Raw genomic sequence first — 15,776 nt, forward strand, 5'->3', positions numbered from 1 at the left:
TTGGAAATCTTAAAACGCCAAACAAGGCACCAAGAAGTGCAGCCGGGGAAGAAAAGTTTGAAGGAACCCGTTCAGCTTCCCACTTACCTAAAACTGTTTTTCTCCTCATGGCTCAGCCTTGGCTGCGTGGCCCTTTTCCTAGCTGTTGCTCGGCTGCCTACTCATATAGTTTTGCAGAAGACAGGGACAAACAGGCCTTCCTTCCTGACCGTTCCCTGCTTGCGTAGACTTGGGAAAGCAGCCCAGTTTGACCCTGTGACTTACAACTCCCGTCCTCCCGAGTTGCATACTTCTTGCCACAGAACAATTGCTATAAATAGAGGGCAAGTTCCATCACAGACTCCAAAAGGGAGTCAGAAAGTTATAAAGCTACGAATTACTTTAGCACTTGCTGGGGTCAATCAGCCTTCGGGCAAGATGTAGTTAACTGCTGAATTCATGAATCACACAATATTGGGAGTTGAAAGCAGCCACTGAATCCCTTGTTTTCTGAAACCCACATTAAAGCAAGACTTGAATGCATCCAGTAAAAAAGAAACCCGTCCTACACCCACAGTCAACTCTGGCTCTCTTTGGATTTTTCCTAACCTTCATTGGAATTCTAATTACTCTGCTCTGGATGTAAACATAAGAGCTTTGGTTACTTGATTTCCAGACTTCAGAAAGGTTTTCTGTGTACTTATCTAGCTAGTTGATTTTGGTGTGGGTTTTTTTTAAACAAAAGGATACACTGTCATTTTAGCCCTATTATACTAAAAGCATCAGTAAGAACTAATTAAAAAAAAAGTCTTAGCTGAAAATGCTAGCTCTAAAAACGAGACAGAAACAGAAGCGGAGAAACCTCTGAATGGGCTTCTGTGCAAACACAGTTTCAAAAGTATTGCTCTGTTAAGAAACGTCAGAAAATCAAAACAGTGGGGATATTATTCATTGCGTTCCTTGAGCGTAAAATGAAATTGTATGGCAGGGGTGTCCAATTTTGGCAACTTTAAGACTTGTACAGTAGGCTTCACCTTCCAGAATTCCTCTGCCACCTTTGTGAATTCTGGGAGTTAAAGTCCACAAATCTCATCCAATAAGCTTCTTCTTCTAAAGAAGCTGCTTGGATGAGAAGTGAAACGTCTTTAAAGAAAAAAATCAAAAAGTCCAGTTGCCTCTTGAAAAAACTCCTTTGGGACAACCATGACCTGGATGACTGAGAATCTCCAGAGATATCCACAAATCCTAAAAGTTGCCAAGGTTGGATAGCCCTGATGTATCCTGAGATAAATGCCTCCATATATGCACAGCCTTGGTGTCCTAGAGATTTCACGGGATGAAATTGTAAGTTGTAACTGTAAGTTGTTGATTCTCTTGGCTTTATAGAAATAAAAAATGAGATCAAAGTAGCAACAGCAATGCAGACTCCGGACACTTCAGAAGGATCCTTTCACTAACCATTATCGCAGGGTGTGTCCTCAGGCAAGTCGACATCAAGCATAAGATCATCATCTTCAAGATCACAGGACTCAAGGTTGTTCAAGATATCCTGCAAGGAATGAGAAATGGCTTCAAGCTAAGCCCACTGGACTGTTTTTCTCTAAATCCGACTAACACACATGCAGGTTGAAAGAAACTCTTTATTGATGTTTCTGCAACTACAGAATATAACTTTATCACTGTCAATGATCAGAGAAGCTTCCAACTATCCAGCACAGCTATTATTGAAGTGAAAAGAAATAGTTCACCCCCAGGCCTCTTCAAATATGTGCTAAGTATTCAGGTAAAACAGATCTTTATTTCGGCCATAGGCCAGCATAAAATACAAGGAGGAAAAATCACACCCATTTCAGCATTAACTTATAGAAACTTGTAAACAATAAAACATAATTTAAGAAATCAAAGTCCAATTCATATAAAGAGATTATATAATGTATTAATAGAGATGGACTCGGAAACAGAATTAGTTAAAGATTGTATGATAAAGTGGTCTCAAAATATTGAAGAACCAATAATGTTGGATACATGGGAAAGGATTTCGGTAAGAAATGTAAAATTTACACAAGCCCAAAACTTGAGAGAAAACTTTTATCAGATGTTTTATAGATGGCATTTAGATCCTAAAAAGTTGGCTTCTATGTATCCGAATTTACAATCTAAATGCTGGAGATGTGATTCTGTGGACGTTACATATTTTCATATATGGTGGACTTGCAAAAAGGTTAAGGCATTTTGGATAAAAATATGGTGGATTATGCAAAATGTTCTTTAAAAAAGGATAAAGTTTACCCCCCCCCCCCGTTATTTTTGTTAGGTATAATTACTGATTGTACAGCTGTAGAGATTAATTTGATTTTGCACTTAATAACTGCAGCTAGATTGTTGGTGGCGCAATACTGGAAGAAGGAAGATTTGCCTACTATCCAAGAATGGACATTGAAAATCATAAACCTAGCCGAGATGGCTAAAATATCTGCATAACTTAAGGAGCATTCAAACGAGATATAAACGAGACTGGAAAAAATGGATTGATTATACTCAAAATAAATATGGAACTAAGAAATTCCAGATAGCTTATGATTAAGATCAGGAATGATATAAATTGTTTAGAGTTAGCCTAACAAGGAGGAGCTAAGTTCAATTTAAAGATGTTATTAATATTTTACTCTCTTTTCAAATATATTTTAGACTGTTTTTGTTAAAGATTTATACAGTGTACTGGTTCTGGGAAGTCAGGGGAGGGAAGGTTGGGGGAATTTGGGGTGGAGGGTGGGAGGGAGAGAAGTATATTAAGCTCGAGGAGGGGTGTTAGGTTTTAAAGTAATATGATTGTACACGTATACTGTCTTCTCTTACTTTTTTTTCAAACAAAGATATGTTATGTATATTGAAATGGAAGTATAAATACCATCAACACAGAATGGAGTTTGCTCAGAAGCTGAAATACACGAAGTGAATGAGAGGAAGGGTGGGAAGCAGAGGAGAGAAGAAAGATAGGAAGAGAGGGATAGGAGAAAGGGCAAAGGGGGGAAGATGAGGAGAATAAGGAGGAGTGGAAAGGGGAGAGAAGGAGAAAGGAAGGGGAAGTAGAGTAGAAAAGGATGATGCAGGGAAGAAAGGAGGTAGGGAGGGGGAGGAGAGAGGCAGAAGAAAGTGTTGGATAAGGCATAAATATGGTGTATGGAGAGCAGAAGAGCCAATAATTGGTTTTTCTTTTTATTTTTATTTTTTTCCGGGAGTTGATGGCAAGATGAACTGATGTAATTATTAATTAACACAACATGATATTGGCTATGTAATAGTATACATATGATTATATGTTATGAAAATGGAAAATAAAAATATATATTTTTTAAAAAATAAAATAAAACATAATTTAAAGCTACAACAACTAACATAATACAATCCTATTCAAATACTAAAATATGTCTAGGAAAGTGAGGAATAGGGTGGCCAGGAACAAGGAGGAAGGTCTCAATTATGCTGGCAATGGGGACGCCACTGGGAAGGTTGGAAGAATGCAATAATAAGGGATGGATCCTCATAGAGAAAATCTACCTAAGTCAGGGGTGTCAAACTCAGTTTCATTGAGGGCCGCATCAGGGTTGTGTTTGACCTTGGGGGGGCAGGTGGGTGTGACCAAGGGGGGCATGGCTAGCTCAATGTCATTCATGTTGGGGGCACCTGTGGTGACTCGAGTGCTCTGCGAGTGGAAACGGGCTCCCGAGCTCCGTTTCTGGCTGTGACAGCCTCCTGCAACCCTCTGCCAATGAAAATGGAGCCTGGGAGGGCCACACACAAAGCCTTCGCAACCTCTGTTTTCGGCTGGGACAGCCTCCTGCAACCCTTTGCCAGCATAAATGGAGCTCATGAGGGCTGCACACAGCCCTCCCGAACTCCATTTTCAATGGCAGAGGCACTGCAGGCCGATCCTTCGCTTCGGCCAATCTAAGCACCTCTAAGGGCCTTGAGTTTGACACTCCTGACCTAGGTGGTTATTAAGAGTTGAAAGCGACTTGAGGACACACAATTAATCAAGCATCTCTGTGAAAGTTCTTAATATTATTGGATTAAAATGGGGGAAGGGTTATGAAAACCACGTAAAGTACGTAAAAACAGATAAAGCAGCACAGGAGAGCCATAATGTATGGTTAGATGTGTCCTATTTTCCAAGTACAAAACCAAGGATTTGGAAGGTAATGCCTTTGATTTGCATATATTTGATTATTGGCCTTGAAGAAATATCCCAATAATGTCAATAGAACTATGTCCATAAGACTTGTCCCAAGTGCTGGGACAAAAGAAAAACTTTCATTAAGTTTTGAAAACGTCTGTAATTTCCTAGGTGAGACATATGTTTCTCTGAATGCTGTTATTACTTTTACAGACTACAATTTAACAAGCAGCTAGGATTTTTCACAACTATCAGAAGAACATCACAATCATATGTAGAAATGCAATGTTACTACAGCCCCATTAATATTTTACACTAAACCCCACCCCTCAATTGATATTTCACTCTTCTCTTAAGAGAAAAGGGTAAACTGAATTAATAATCTTATTCGTTTCATTCTAGCATATTGTAGATATTCAAGACCTTGAATTCTAGTATATTGTAGATTTCATGGTCTTTGTACTAAATGAGTAAAGCAGCAGCAGATAAAGTTGTATCTTCCTTGCTTATTTACAGACATTGTGTAATTTGATTTTTAAAAGGAATGGCAGTCAAAATGGCAGTATTTCTTAAAAAAAACAAAACAGGACCAGTCAATATATTTAAGTTTACAAAAATCCATCAAACAGTGCTGAATATTAACCTATCCATACATAGAGAACTGCTCCTGTACATTATGTCACAGCTGAAAGGTGAAGCAGGCCCCATACCTTTAGGAAAGAAAATAAAGATGAGGAATGATTAAAACAAAATACTTCCCAAAGAAGGGAGACCAGGGACAGAGGAGGCAGAGGAGGGGGCTTAGGGCTTATGACTGCAGTTGCCATAGCAACCCTGGGAGAGGGGATGCAAGGAGCCTATATCCAATCACAGAGGTGCAACCTGCCACCACACTGCCAGCCTGCCTGAGGCTAGTCAAACAATCACAGGGACAGGGATGCCAGTTGCCATGGTGAGAAACAAACCCCACTATGAGCCTCAGGGAAACCATCAGCCCTTTATCCTCTGATTCTAGGAAGCCAAAAAGAAAAAAGCACAATGACTTTTGTTAAACTACAGTTCTGGAAATCATGCCTCCAAAACAAGCTTTGGAAGTTTTGGTTCACTACTATTTCTTCACGGTTTGGTGTCATCTGCCCATACTTTTGAAATGGGCATGTGTTTGTGTTTAAGCATACACACTGTCAGCGTTCCAAATATCATGCAGAATTAAATCAGAGTCACGCACCCTGTTTCCCCAAAAATAAGACCTCGCTGGATAATAAGCTCAATAGGGCTTTTGGGCACATGCACTATAATAAGCCCACTCCCGAAAATATTGCAATGCAGCAGTAGCCAAGAGGTGACCACGCTCGCCGCCTCCTGCACCTCAAAAGACCTCCCTGAAAATAAGGCCAAGCGCTTATTTCAGGGGTCAAAAGAAAATAAGATCCTGTCTTATTTTTGGGGAAACATGGTACGTAGCAATAGCACTTAGACTTATATACCGCTTCACAGTGCTTTTACAGCCCTCTCTAAGCGGTTTGCAGAGTCAACCTATTGCCCCCAACAGTCTGGGTCCTCATTTTACCCACCTCAGAAGGACGGAAGGCTGAGCCAATCTTGAGCCTGGTGACATTTGAACTGCCAAATTGCCAGCAGTCAGCAGAAGTAGCCTGCAGTACTACACTCTAACCACTCCACCACTATGACTCATAGATATAAATAAAGGAGGAATAAAGGAGAACATTGGTAGTGCAGGGTTGAAATGAGTGTTCTCTGACTTTGGTTGTTTCCTTGCAGACATTTCATTACCCAACTAGGTGACATCATCAGTGTTAGAAGGTTGAGTCCCAACCCTTCTCCCTTCTAGCACTGATCATGTTACCTAGTTTGGGTAATGAAACGTCTGCAAGAAACAACCAAGGTCAGAGAACACCAAGGACTCCACATACATGGACATCAGGGTAATGCAGTGGTTCAGATGTAATTCAGAAATGATACTTGATTGCTGACAATTGCTTTAAGAGGAGACTGACATGGAGACTGGCATGATTGCTTTAAGAGGCCACAGAGAGATGCTATACCTGGATCACTATATCTCCACAGCATTTATTCCAAATTAACTCTGAATTACAGCAGGAATTCTAATTGCTACAGCCTCATTAAAAAAAATTAAATTACAGAATATAGTAGCAAGCCATAAGATTATTATAAATGAGATATCTATGTTCTTGATATTTTTAAAGCCATTAGATCACCAGCTTTTTGCATTAAAATAGGTTTTTTTTTCAACCTTTCTCCTTTTTTCTACTCTTTGGTAAACTACTGTAATAATACCAATGTAATAGGTAATTCATAAATAGTAATTCAGAGCATATGGAATTATAAATAAGTCCATTAAAATATCCTAGACTTTCAAGTAGAGATTCTTCATTAGGGCTTCTTACACTTGATAAAACAAAACAAAACAATCTCTTCTCTTCTTTCTTCCCTGCTAACTCTTCCAGGGTGAGTTTCTAAAAACAAATATACTGCTTTATTCTGAATAAAACTGATCGTCATTGACTGTGATTCCAGCCACATTCTTTTTATAGGCTTGCTTTTGCGCAGCGTGACACAGAACGACCTCTGCAATCCTGCAGGTTGCTTACTGCAAAAGGTCATCTTCAAACAATGAGAAAAATGTACAGCTTCAATTGGTTGAAAGCAAAAATGTTGACAGGTTTCTAGGTGGAAAAGTAGCAGAGCAACATATGTTTCTTTTTTTAACAAACAAACAACGAAACCCTCCAGAAAACCATCTCAAGCCCTGCTCGAGGCCTTGCATCTGATGGATAATTAAGATGTCCAACCCATAAATGTAGCAGGATTTAATCATACAGTATTCAAATGTTTGTGTATGCTTTTACAAACTAAGTGGTTTTTAAAAAAAAAAAAAAAAAAAAAGCCAGTGTCCATATTTTATAAGGTACAACTCATGACTAAATCTTGGATTTGTACTCAGTTTTTATTGAGCAGACAGAGAGAATAAATACTCCCAAAAACCCATTGAAGACTTTTGTCTCAGTTGAACTACTGCTGCGATTTTGAGCAACAGGCTGTCTCCCAAAGTAAGGTCTCTAGAAATGCCTTGTGCTAGGAATATTACTACTGTCAGAGAGACGGAGGGATTTCTGCTTTCCGAAATTAGGATTCCCATGATTTACCAATAAAATGAGGATTAAAAAGTAAGAGAAGCCATGTTTCTTCTCTTTAAATTCTGTGATTTAACTGACTTGTCTCTCTGGCTTGTTGTAACCAGCTATTTCTGTATACCTGAGAAAATAGATGCCCTGGCCCTTACATCATCACTCATGCAACAATTAATTGAATAATAAGCCATAAGGAAGATTATGCCAACTCCCTTTTCTCCTTTATAATTACACGTTGCCCTGCGTTGGATCATTCTGCTCCATTGTGCAAATTTTGCCACCTCAAAATTAACCCCATCCCCTGATTCTTTCACACCCAAGGCACTAATATCTTCAGGGCAATTATTACAGATTGTTGAATGCCTCTTTTTCATTTATTAGAAGAAGACACAGCAGTTAAGACATCTGCTTCTTAATTGCAAACGCGTACATATTTCTCAAGTGACGTGTGCATCTATACTATTTATGTGAAAATGGTATTCATATTACCTGTGGATAACAACATAGATGGCTTTCTGGGTGGAACAAAACAGTACTAATAGCATTCTGGCTCTAATGTCAGAATTCTACAAACAAGGCCATTTTAATCAGGATATAATTTAAAAAGATAGCCACGCAAAGAATGCCAAATTCTAGGCAATTGGATATTTGGCACAAACTGTAGCACAGGTGGTCAGTGAAGCATATAGTTAACTTCATTTGTTTCAGGAATAAATACAGTTGTGAATATTGATACTACTGTTGCCAAGTTAATTACATAATCGAAAAGAGGAAATATGACATCAGTCTGACATGGAATGTTTACACCAGTTGTTGCACACTGTTATGCTGCCATCTAGCCTCTACCCACAACATTTCTAAAGAACTGCTTAAAATATTCAACATCATACAGTCTCAACTGTATTTAAATTGGGGAAGAAGAGGAAAGTTGCACCAAAAACCACCCAGACTTTTTCAGACAGCTTAACACACCATGTTTTCAAATGCAGGACAGTATTTATATGGAAATTCCCATCAGCGTTTATATGTCCTATATTATAGCTTCTAAAAGAGAAAGAAGTTTAGTAAAATTAAAAGTTAGTGGATAATAACAAAGATGTTAGTAGATGTTTACAAATTTGACTTTTTCAAAGGGAGCAAGTTTATATCTTCACTGGACAATTTCAGCCTCAGTGTTTGTGTTTATTGGCACTGGGGTTGAAGACCAAAAACAGGGTTACAAAATTGATACAACTGCTAAAAATGATGAAAAAATATAATCTTGCTAAACCTTGCAGAAATCCAAATAAAAATTCTGACTGCTCAAGAGATAAAATAGGGTAGCTAGACTCTTAAAGAATTCTAGCATAGTCTTTAAAATGAAAAATGTTCAGATGTTAATCTAATAAATCTTATGTCCTCATATTAATATTCCCTCCTGTCCGATTTCCAGGTTTCAGAGCAGGTTTCATACAATGATAAATGACATTTTTTTTCAAAAATATACCTAAAACAATTAAGCAACAATGGGGATAGCTGTACTGCTAAATCAATAAAAGTGGAAGCGCTAGAGAAAGTGGGAACAGAGAACAGAAAAACTCTTTTTTTCCCCATTTATTTCAATATGGAAGATATTGCAGGTAAACTTCAACTTACAACCATTTGTTTAGTGACTGTTTGAAGTTAAAACAACAATGAAAAAAGTGACATGATTGTCACATTCATGACCTTTGCAGCATCCCTGTGGTCACATGATTAAAATTCGGACATTTGGCAACTGACATGTATTTATGACAGTTGCAGTGTTCCAGGATCGTGTGACCATCTTGTGGGACCTTCTAACAAGTCAATGAGGAAACCAGATTCACTTAACCGTTAACAGTGATCTGTTTAACAACCCTGGCAAACAAGGCTGTAAAATGGGACAAAATTCACTTAACAACTGTCTTACTTAGCAACAAAAATTGTAGTCGTAAGTTAAGGACTATCTATAGATAGAAGCCAATCACTAAATTAGTTTTTTTTTAAACAGAACAGCTAAAAAATTCATATTGTGATAAGGAGGTGGCTTCTGTGAGACCTTAAGAAATCAGCATGTGATATTAGCATATACCGTATTTTTCAGAGTATAAGACGCACCATGCTTTTGAAGAGGTAATTTTTTAAAAACGTTTTTGCACTCTGCAAGCCTCCCAAACTCTACAATTTTTGGGGAAAATGGGGCATGCAGAAAGTTTGGGAGGCCTGCAAAGTGCTCCTGGGGGCTTAGGAGGGAGGGAGGAAACAGGAAAAAAATGATTTGTTTTTCGCTCGTTTTTGCCCTCTCCAGCCCCAGGAGCACTCTGGAAACCTCCTAAAGGCTATGCACGGCCATTTTTGCAAAGGGGGCTGGGTTTTGGTAGGCCAAAAATGTGTACTCAGTGTATAAGACGCACCCAAGGTGCATCTTTTACTCTGAAAAATACAGTAGTATCAGCATTCCCCATCAAATGAAGAATTATAGTTTTCAAACTTTCTATACTTTCCACAAGGTATCAGTCCCAGATTTTCTACTTCTCATCAAGCATTCACAAACATTCTAGTGCACCCTCAATTTCCATAGGTCACTGGTCAAAGACAAAAATATACTACACTGAATAGTGTTGTATCCTTGACAGCTTGGATAGATGCACCATTCACGGCAACATCCGAAACATTTGTCTTTCGAAAAAGACTGACCCACTCTTGCTCTTGAGCTACAAAAACATTTCCAAAGTATTTTGAAGAACAGGACCTCTGTATTTTGACATTTATTTAAAATATTTCAAACACTTACAGTATTTTAATTCACTGACAAGATCTTAATATAATGGAACAAGTTTATAAGATACAACTGCAAAAGCAATATAAGCAAAGGCACTTACCGTATTTATCGGCGTATAACACGCAGTTTTAAAACTAAAATTGCAAGCTTAAACCCTGCCTGCGTGTTATACGCCGATACGCCGGGTCCCAAACTGCCTGCTCCAGCTGATTCACCGGCGCCCATGAAAGGAAGTTTTCTTCCCTACTGAAACAGAAGCCACAGCAGGAGAGCGAGGCTGCTGCCGGCCGTTTCACCTTGCGCAGCGAATTTGACTGGGTCCCGGGGCTTCTGCCGGGCGGCAGAAGCCCGGGAAGGCGAAAGGAAGTTTTCTTCCCTACTGAAACGGACGCTCTCCATGGATACTTTGACCTTCCTACAGTTGCTTTTCTGAGCAACTGGGAGACAGAAGGGACGCAATCTCCTTTCATTCTCCCTCTGCCTTATTCACTCGTTCGGGCAGCAGAGAACGGAAGAAAATTGCATAGCCAAGGACAAAGGAGCCTGCAGCCTCCTTCATTCAAATGTTCAGGCAGCGGGGATGGGGGGGGGGGGCTTTCTCGCATGCCTTCTTTCTCTGAAGCGCTGCAAACCTTGGGATTGTGTAGCAGCCAAAGATCGCCTGGTTAAAAAGGAGGAAGAGGAGGCTCCACTAGTCCGGAGCCCATCCGCGGTAGCAGGGATCCCCCACACACATACACACACACACAAGGAGGGAGGAGAGACAGAGAGAGAGACAGACACACACAGAGAATGACAAGAGAGACAGAGAGAGGGAGGGGGGGAGATAGAGGTAAAGAGCCACACAGAGAGTGAGAGACAAACAGATACAGGGAGAGGGAGGGGGAGAGGGAGGGAGTGTTTATGCACAGAAGGAAGATTTAAAACTTCGGAGTGAATCCGGGAAGAGGGAAGAGATGGAGGACTGACTTTTCACTCCGATTTCTGAGCCCCCAGCTGTTAGTGACGGAGAAGGACGAAGGAAGAGATTGCATTTTTGTTAGGCTGAAAGAGCTGTGGCGTTTTAAAGAAGTCCCGTTCTTTTTATTTAAGCACGAAAGGAAAAATCTCCAAAAAGCCCGGGGCTTGCAAAGCATCACGGTCTCAGAGAATGCAAATGAAGGTGCTTATCTCCCTGCCCGGCTCGGAGTCATGCTGAGTCCTATTCAGAGGGCGGAGGGACGCTGTGCTTTTTTTTGTTTGTTTGTTTATGTTCTCACAACCATGCAAAGGTGGGTTTTGTGCTACAAGGATCTTTCTTTCTTTCTTTCCCTGTCTGCGGTTCCTTGCAGTTGCTTCGGTTTAAAGCACCGTTTCTCATTCCTTGCAAAACTGGGGCAGGACTGCCTCTCCTTGCAGCAGGCTCGGTTGCAAAATGTTTCCCTGATTTGGTTTATAAGTTCGCAGCAAGGCAATCCAACAAATAGGAAAGTTTTAATAAGATTTTCTGACTTTATTTGGTCTCTGCTGCCACCCCCAACCCCAACCCCTCCCAAGGAGAGAGTGGGAAGGAGAGGAAGGAAGGAGGGAGGGGGAAGGAAAAGAAGGGAGGGGGGAGAAGATGGAAGGAGAAAAGATGGAAAGAAGGAGGAAGATGGAAGAAGAAAGGAAGAAAAAGAAGAAGGGAGGGAGAAAAGAGGGAAGGAAGTGGGAAGAAAAGGGAAGAGAGGGAAAGAGCAGAAAGACGAGGAGGATGAAGTTGATAGGCAAGAGGAAGGAGGAAGGAAGGAAGAAAGAAAAAGGGAGGGAGAGAGGAAAGAAGAAAAGATGGAACTAGAAAGGAAAGAAGGGAGGGAGGAAAGAGGAAGACAGGGAAAGAGCAGAAAGACAAAGGTGAAGGTAGATAGGCAGAAGGAAGGAAGAAATAGGAAGGAGGGAAGGTGAAAGGATGGAAGGAGGAAGGAACAGAAGCGAAGAGGAAGAGAGAAATGGAAAGAGCAGAAAGACAGAAAAGATAGATAGGTAAAAGAAAGGAAGTTGAAAGAATGGAAGGAGGAAGGAAGAGAAAAGGAGGAAGGGAGTGAGTGAGGAAAGAAGAGAGGATGGAAGGAGAAAGGAAGGAAGAGAAGAAAGTTTGCCTTTTAAGAGGAGTTAATGTTATAATTCATGTTCTAATGTTATAAATTTTAATCCAACATTAAGTTCCGAGCTTCCAAGTCATTTATTTTTAATGAAAAAAATTTTTACTCAAATTTTTGTGTTAAAATGGGGGGTGCGTGTTATACGCCGGTGCGTGTTATACGCCGATAAATACGGTATTTCTACATGGAAAGATCAACCAAGCTTATAAAAGGCAGCTTGTTATATTAGCCAATCTCCCCTCAATTTCTAACCTCTCCAATTATTCTCATTCAAACTGAGATCTTTGTACCTGCTGCATCTGCCATGGAATTCTCAGAAAAGGATGAAGTTAATGTGAGATACAACACGGATATTTGCATGGCACTGATAATATATCAGTGTGTGTGTGTCTGTGTGTATGTGTGTGTGTGTGTGTGTGTGTAGTATATGTGTGTTTGTCTCTCTCTGTGTACACAGAGAATATATAAAATGCTGTTCATACATAAAAACAAAGAATACATACGATACTGTTCATTTCTGAAGAATCGTAACTGCCACACAGATGGACGCTCCCAATGGGCTCCAAGCCTTCTTCATCCCACATGTAGGTCCCATCCGAACTGTCAGAGGGGGAAAGCTCAAAAGAGGAGCCGGCTCTGTAATCCATTTCCGAAGAAATTTCATTGTTCCCAGGAGGAAGTTTGGCAGTTTCATTCTTGTCATCTATTTCTTAAATAAAAACAACACCACCTAAATACAATACCGTATACAGATTCTAAATTTAACACTTCAGTACTTTCCTTTTCGGGAGATAAGAAAACTTTTATCCCATCAAAGCAGCTCTCTAATTGTATTCCGTGACCCATTCAGGAAGCTAAACCACACAAGCTCAGCCTTCTCCTACTGAAGGTGGGAGCACTGCACTTCCTATGCCATTCCACTGCATGCTAAGCCAAAGGCTGTGGATCTGTGAGCCTAGTCAACAATCAGTACAGTGCAACAGGGCCAGGCATCCACCACATGCATGCATGCAGCGTATGCATGTGTACTTACTGCCCGCTATGCTCAGTACGCATGTGCATAAGCCCCAAGCAGCTCAAATACAGGTAAGGAGGGCAGGTGGGCCCTCCGGAGCACCATACCAGAATGGTACCAGGTGCTCCCAGCAGGCACCGGTATGCCTGTACTGATCGTATCCCACCACTGCAACAATCACACTTTTAAGGAAGCTTGTCTTGGTTACTGACTATGGCTACTGAACTTGAACCAGCTTCCCCAGAAGACCACAGTTTACCCAGAAAAAAAGCAAGTAGACTTAATCCTGGGCTCATCTGGAAATAGGGCTGATCTTGAAGATTATTTAGAAATTACAACCTGGTGCAAATGTCTATGGAATTCTCAATCATCCAGGTCATGGTTGTCCCCAAAGGTGCTTTTTTCCAAAAGGCAATTGGTCTTTGTTTTTTTTTCTTCCTTGAAAACATTTTGCTTTTCATCCAAGAACGTGAAACATTTTCAAGGAGAAAAAAACTCCCAATAAAAGTCCAGTTGCCTTTCAGAAAAAGCATCTTTGGGACAACCATGACTTGGATGACTGAGAATCCCCACAGACATTAAGCACATCTTAAGTTGACAATGTTAGCTTTCAAGTGTTCAAGTTGCGCAATTAAATCAAATACAATCTGAATTTTAACCTTCACGACAATTAATTGAAAAATGAATTTATATGAGGACTTTCAAATGCCAAATATTCCGGATTAACAACATTAATAACATTTTATGGATTCCATTCGCTTCTACAGTGAGTACTGAAAAACCACACCCGGCATATTTACCTGACACATGTATATGTAGCCATTCCTCATTATTGTAGTTCAACTTCTCATTTTCCTGAAAAGACAGTAGCTGATGTGGTGGTATTCCATTTCTATCTTCCAGCTTTTCAGCAGGAACCTTCTCTTCTTGAGCCAGCAGGGTTCGACTGGGGTCTTCCAAATCTATAAAATCATCGCTAAAATCTTCGCTAAGGTCATTTTTCTCCGAAGAGGACAGGGAAGATATTGATATTTCATCCACATCCCCATCCGTGCACATTCTACAGCTACTCTCTACAAAATTGTTGCTCTGGGTTTCTATGACATCAGCATCTCTTTTTGCCTCCGTGGGAATCAAATCCTCCATTAAACTATTTGCGGGCTCTTTCCTGGCGCTCCCATCCACAGGGATCTTTCTACCCAAATGGTGGCTCACAGGCTTCAGCAACGAAGGGCGGCCTGATCTGAACCTCAGGGAAGACGCATCCCCCGAACCATTTAAGAGGGGCTGTTTCTTGACATGAGGAGGCGCCGAAGAAGCCAATGACCTAGGAAATTCATACCTCGAGGGTTCATTCCCATTGGGCACATCCAACTGGCGCGCACTTCTTAACAGGAGATTCGACCTCTGCGGCGGTCTCAGAGCCAGGTGCTGATTCTGGCAAGGCCTTGTCAGATCCACCGCCCTGTTAAACGAGTGGGATCGAGTGAGAGAGGTGGGAGGCAACAGGGAGCTTTGAAGGGAATGTGAGAAGCTTTGCGAGCGGACCATTTTGTCAGAAGCAGGTGGAACATGGTCTGTGGATCTCGCCAGGCTTTCCCTTGAGCTGCTCCGAGTGACAAAATGGTTTCCCCTAATTCTCTGCAAGCCTAGCATCGACTGGCTCCCACAAATCCCATTCAACTGCGGTTTCGGTGTGTTAAATCCAGAATAGGAACTCCTGCTTAACAAAGAGCTTTTGGCGTACTTCGAATTAGATTGACCCGACAAACATTTCTGATTTAATTCTTCAGCGGGCGATACAAACATATTGTCTTGTTTCACTGTTTTGGAAAATGTGGTCTTTGAACTGGTCCTAACCTGTTCCTGACCAACGGATCCTTCGGACTGAGGACACTTTTCCGATCCGGTCACTCGTTCACTAGGATCTTGACCGGAGTTATATTCATTACCGATCCGATCTCCCAGAGGAAATTTGTTAGACTTTCTCCAGTTGAAAGCAAAGGAAGACAGACGAGGGGCGCCATTGTGCTTGCTGAAATTTTTGTCAATGATCTGTGCATTCCCTGAAAAGTGAGGAGCCGTCCTGTTTGGGACAGGCGGTAAGGGACTTCCAACAGGCTTGGTTCCATATTTGGGTAATCTGGAAACCAAAGACGTCCTGGTATGAGCTTTTTCTTCCATGTGCTATAGTCCTTCCATGCAATGGAGCCTTCATTGATTCTGAAAACAAAAAAACGACGGGGAGATATTAATGTTAAGGGCATGCCCCTGAAGAGAAACACATGGTATGTTATATAGCCGTGATGGCAAACTTATGGCACGTGTGCCTCAGGTGGAACGTGGAGCCATTCTTTAGGGCACACAAGGCATTGCCTTATCAGCTCCAGTGCCAGCTGATTTTGGCCTTCATTTTCGGCCATTTTTGCCCTCTGGACGCTTTCTTGAAGCCTCCGGAGGGCAAAAAACAACCCAATGTGCAAACCCAGAGGGCGAAAAAGGGCCCAACACACAAACCGGAAGTCGGAAAACG

General features: G+C 41.0%; 1 protein-coding gene across 5 annotated transcripts in view; it reads right to left on the reverse strand.

Moving 5' to 3' along the window:
• CCSER2 (coiled-coil serine rich protein 2) overlaps positions 1-15,776 on the reverse strand; it is a 51,907-nt gene that overhangs the window by 28,528 nt on the left and 7,603 nt on the right. For all 5 annotated transcript variants that reach the window (XM_032231545.1, XM_032231544.1, XM_032231547.1 and 2 more), the window contains 3 exons: positions 14,044-15,466; positions 12,732-12,937; positions 1,438-1,528 (listed from right to left, as the gene is read on the reverse strand). In XM_032231545.1, the coding sequence (XP_032087436.1) occupies positions 1,438-1,528; positions 12,732-12,937; positions 14,044-15,427 (1,681 nt within the window). In that variant the 5' untranslated portion in view covers positions 15,428-15,466. The remainder of the gene's footprint in view (positions 1-1,437; positions 1,529-12,731; positions 12,938-14,043; positions 15,467-15,776) is intronic.

This window comes from Thamnophis elegans, chromosome 15, assembly GCF_009769535.1.
Source record: "Thamnophis elegans isolate rThaEle1 chromosome 15, rThaEle1.pri, whole genome shotgun sequence".
NCBI lineage: Eukaryota > Metazoa > Chordata > Lepidosauria > Squamata > Colubridae > Thamnophis > Thamnophis elegans.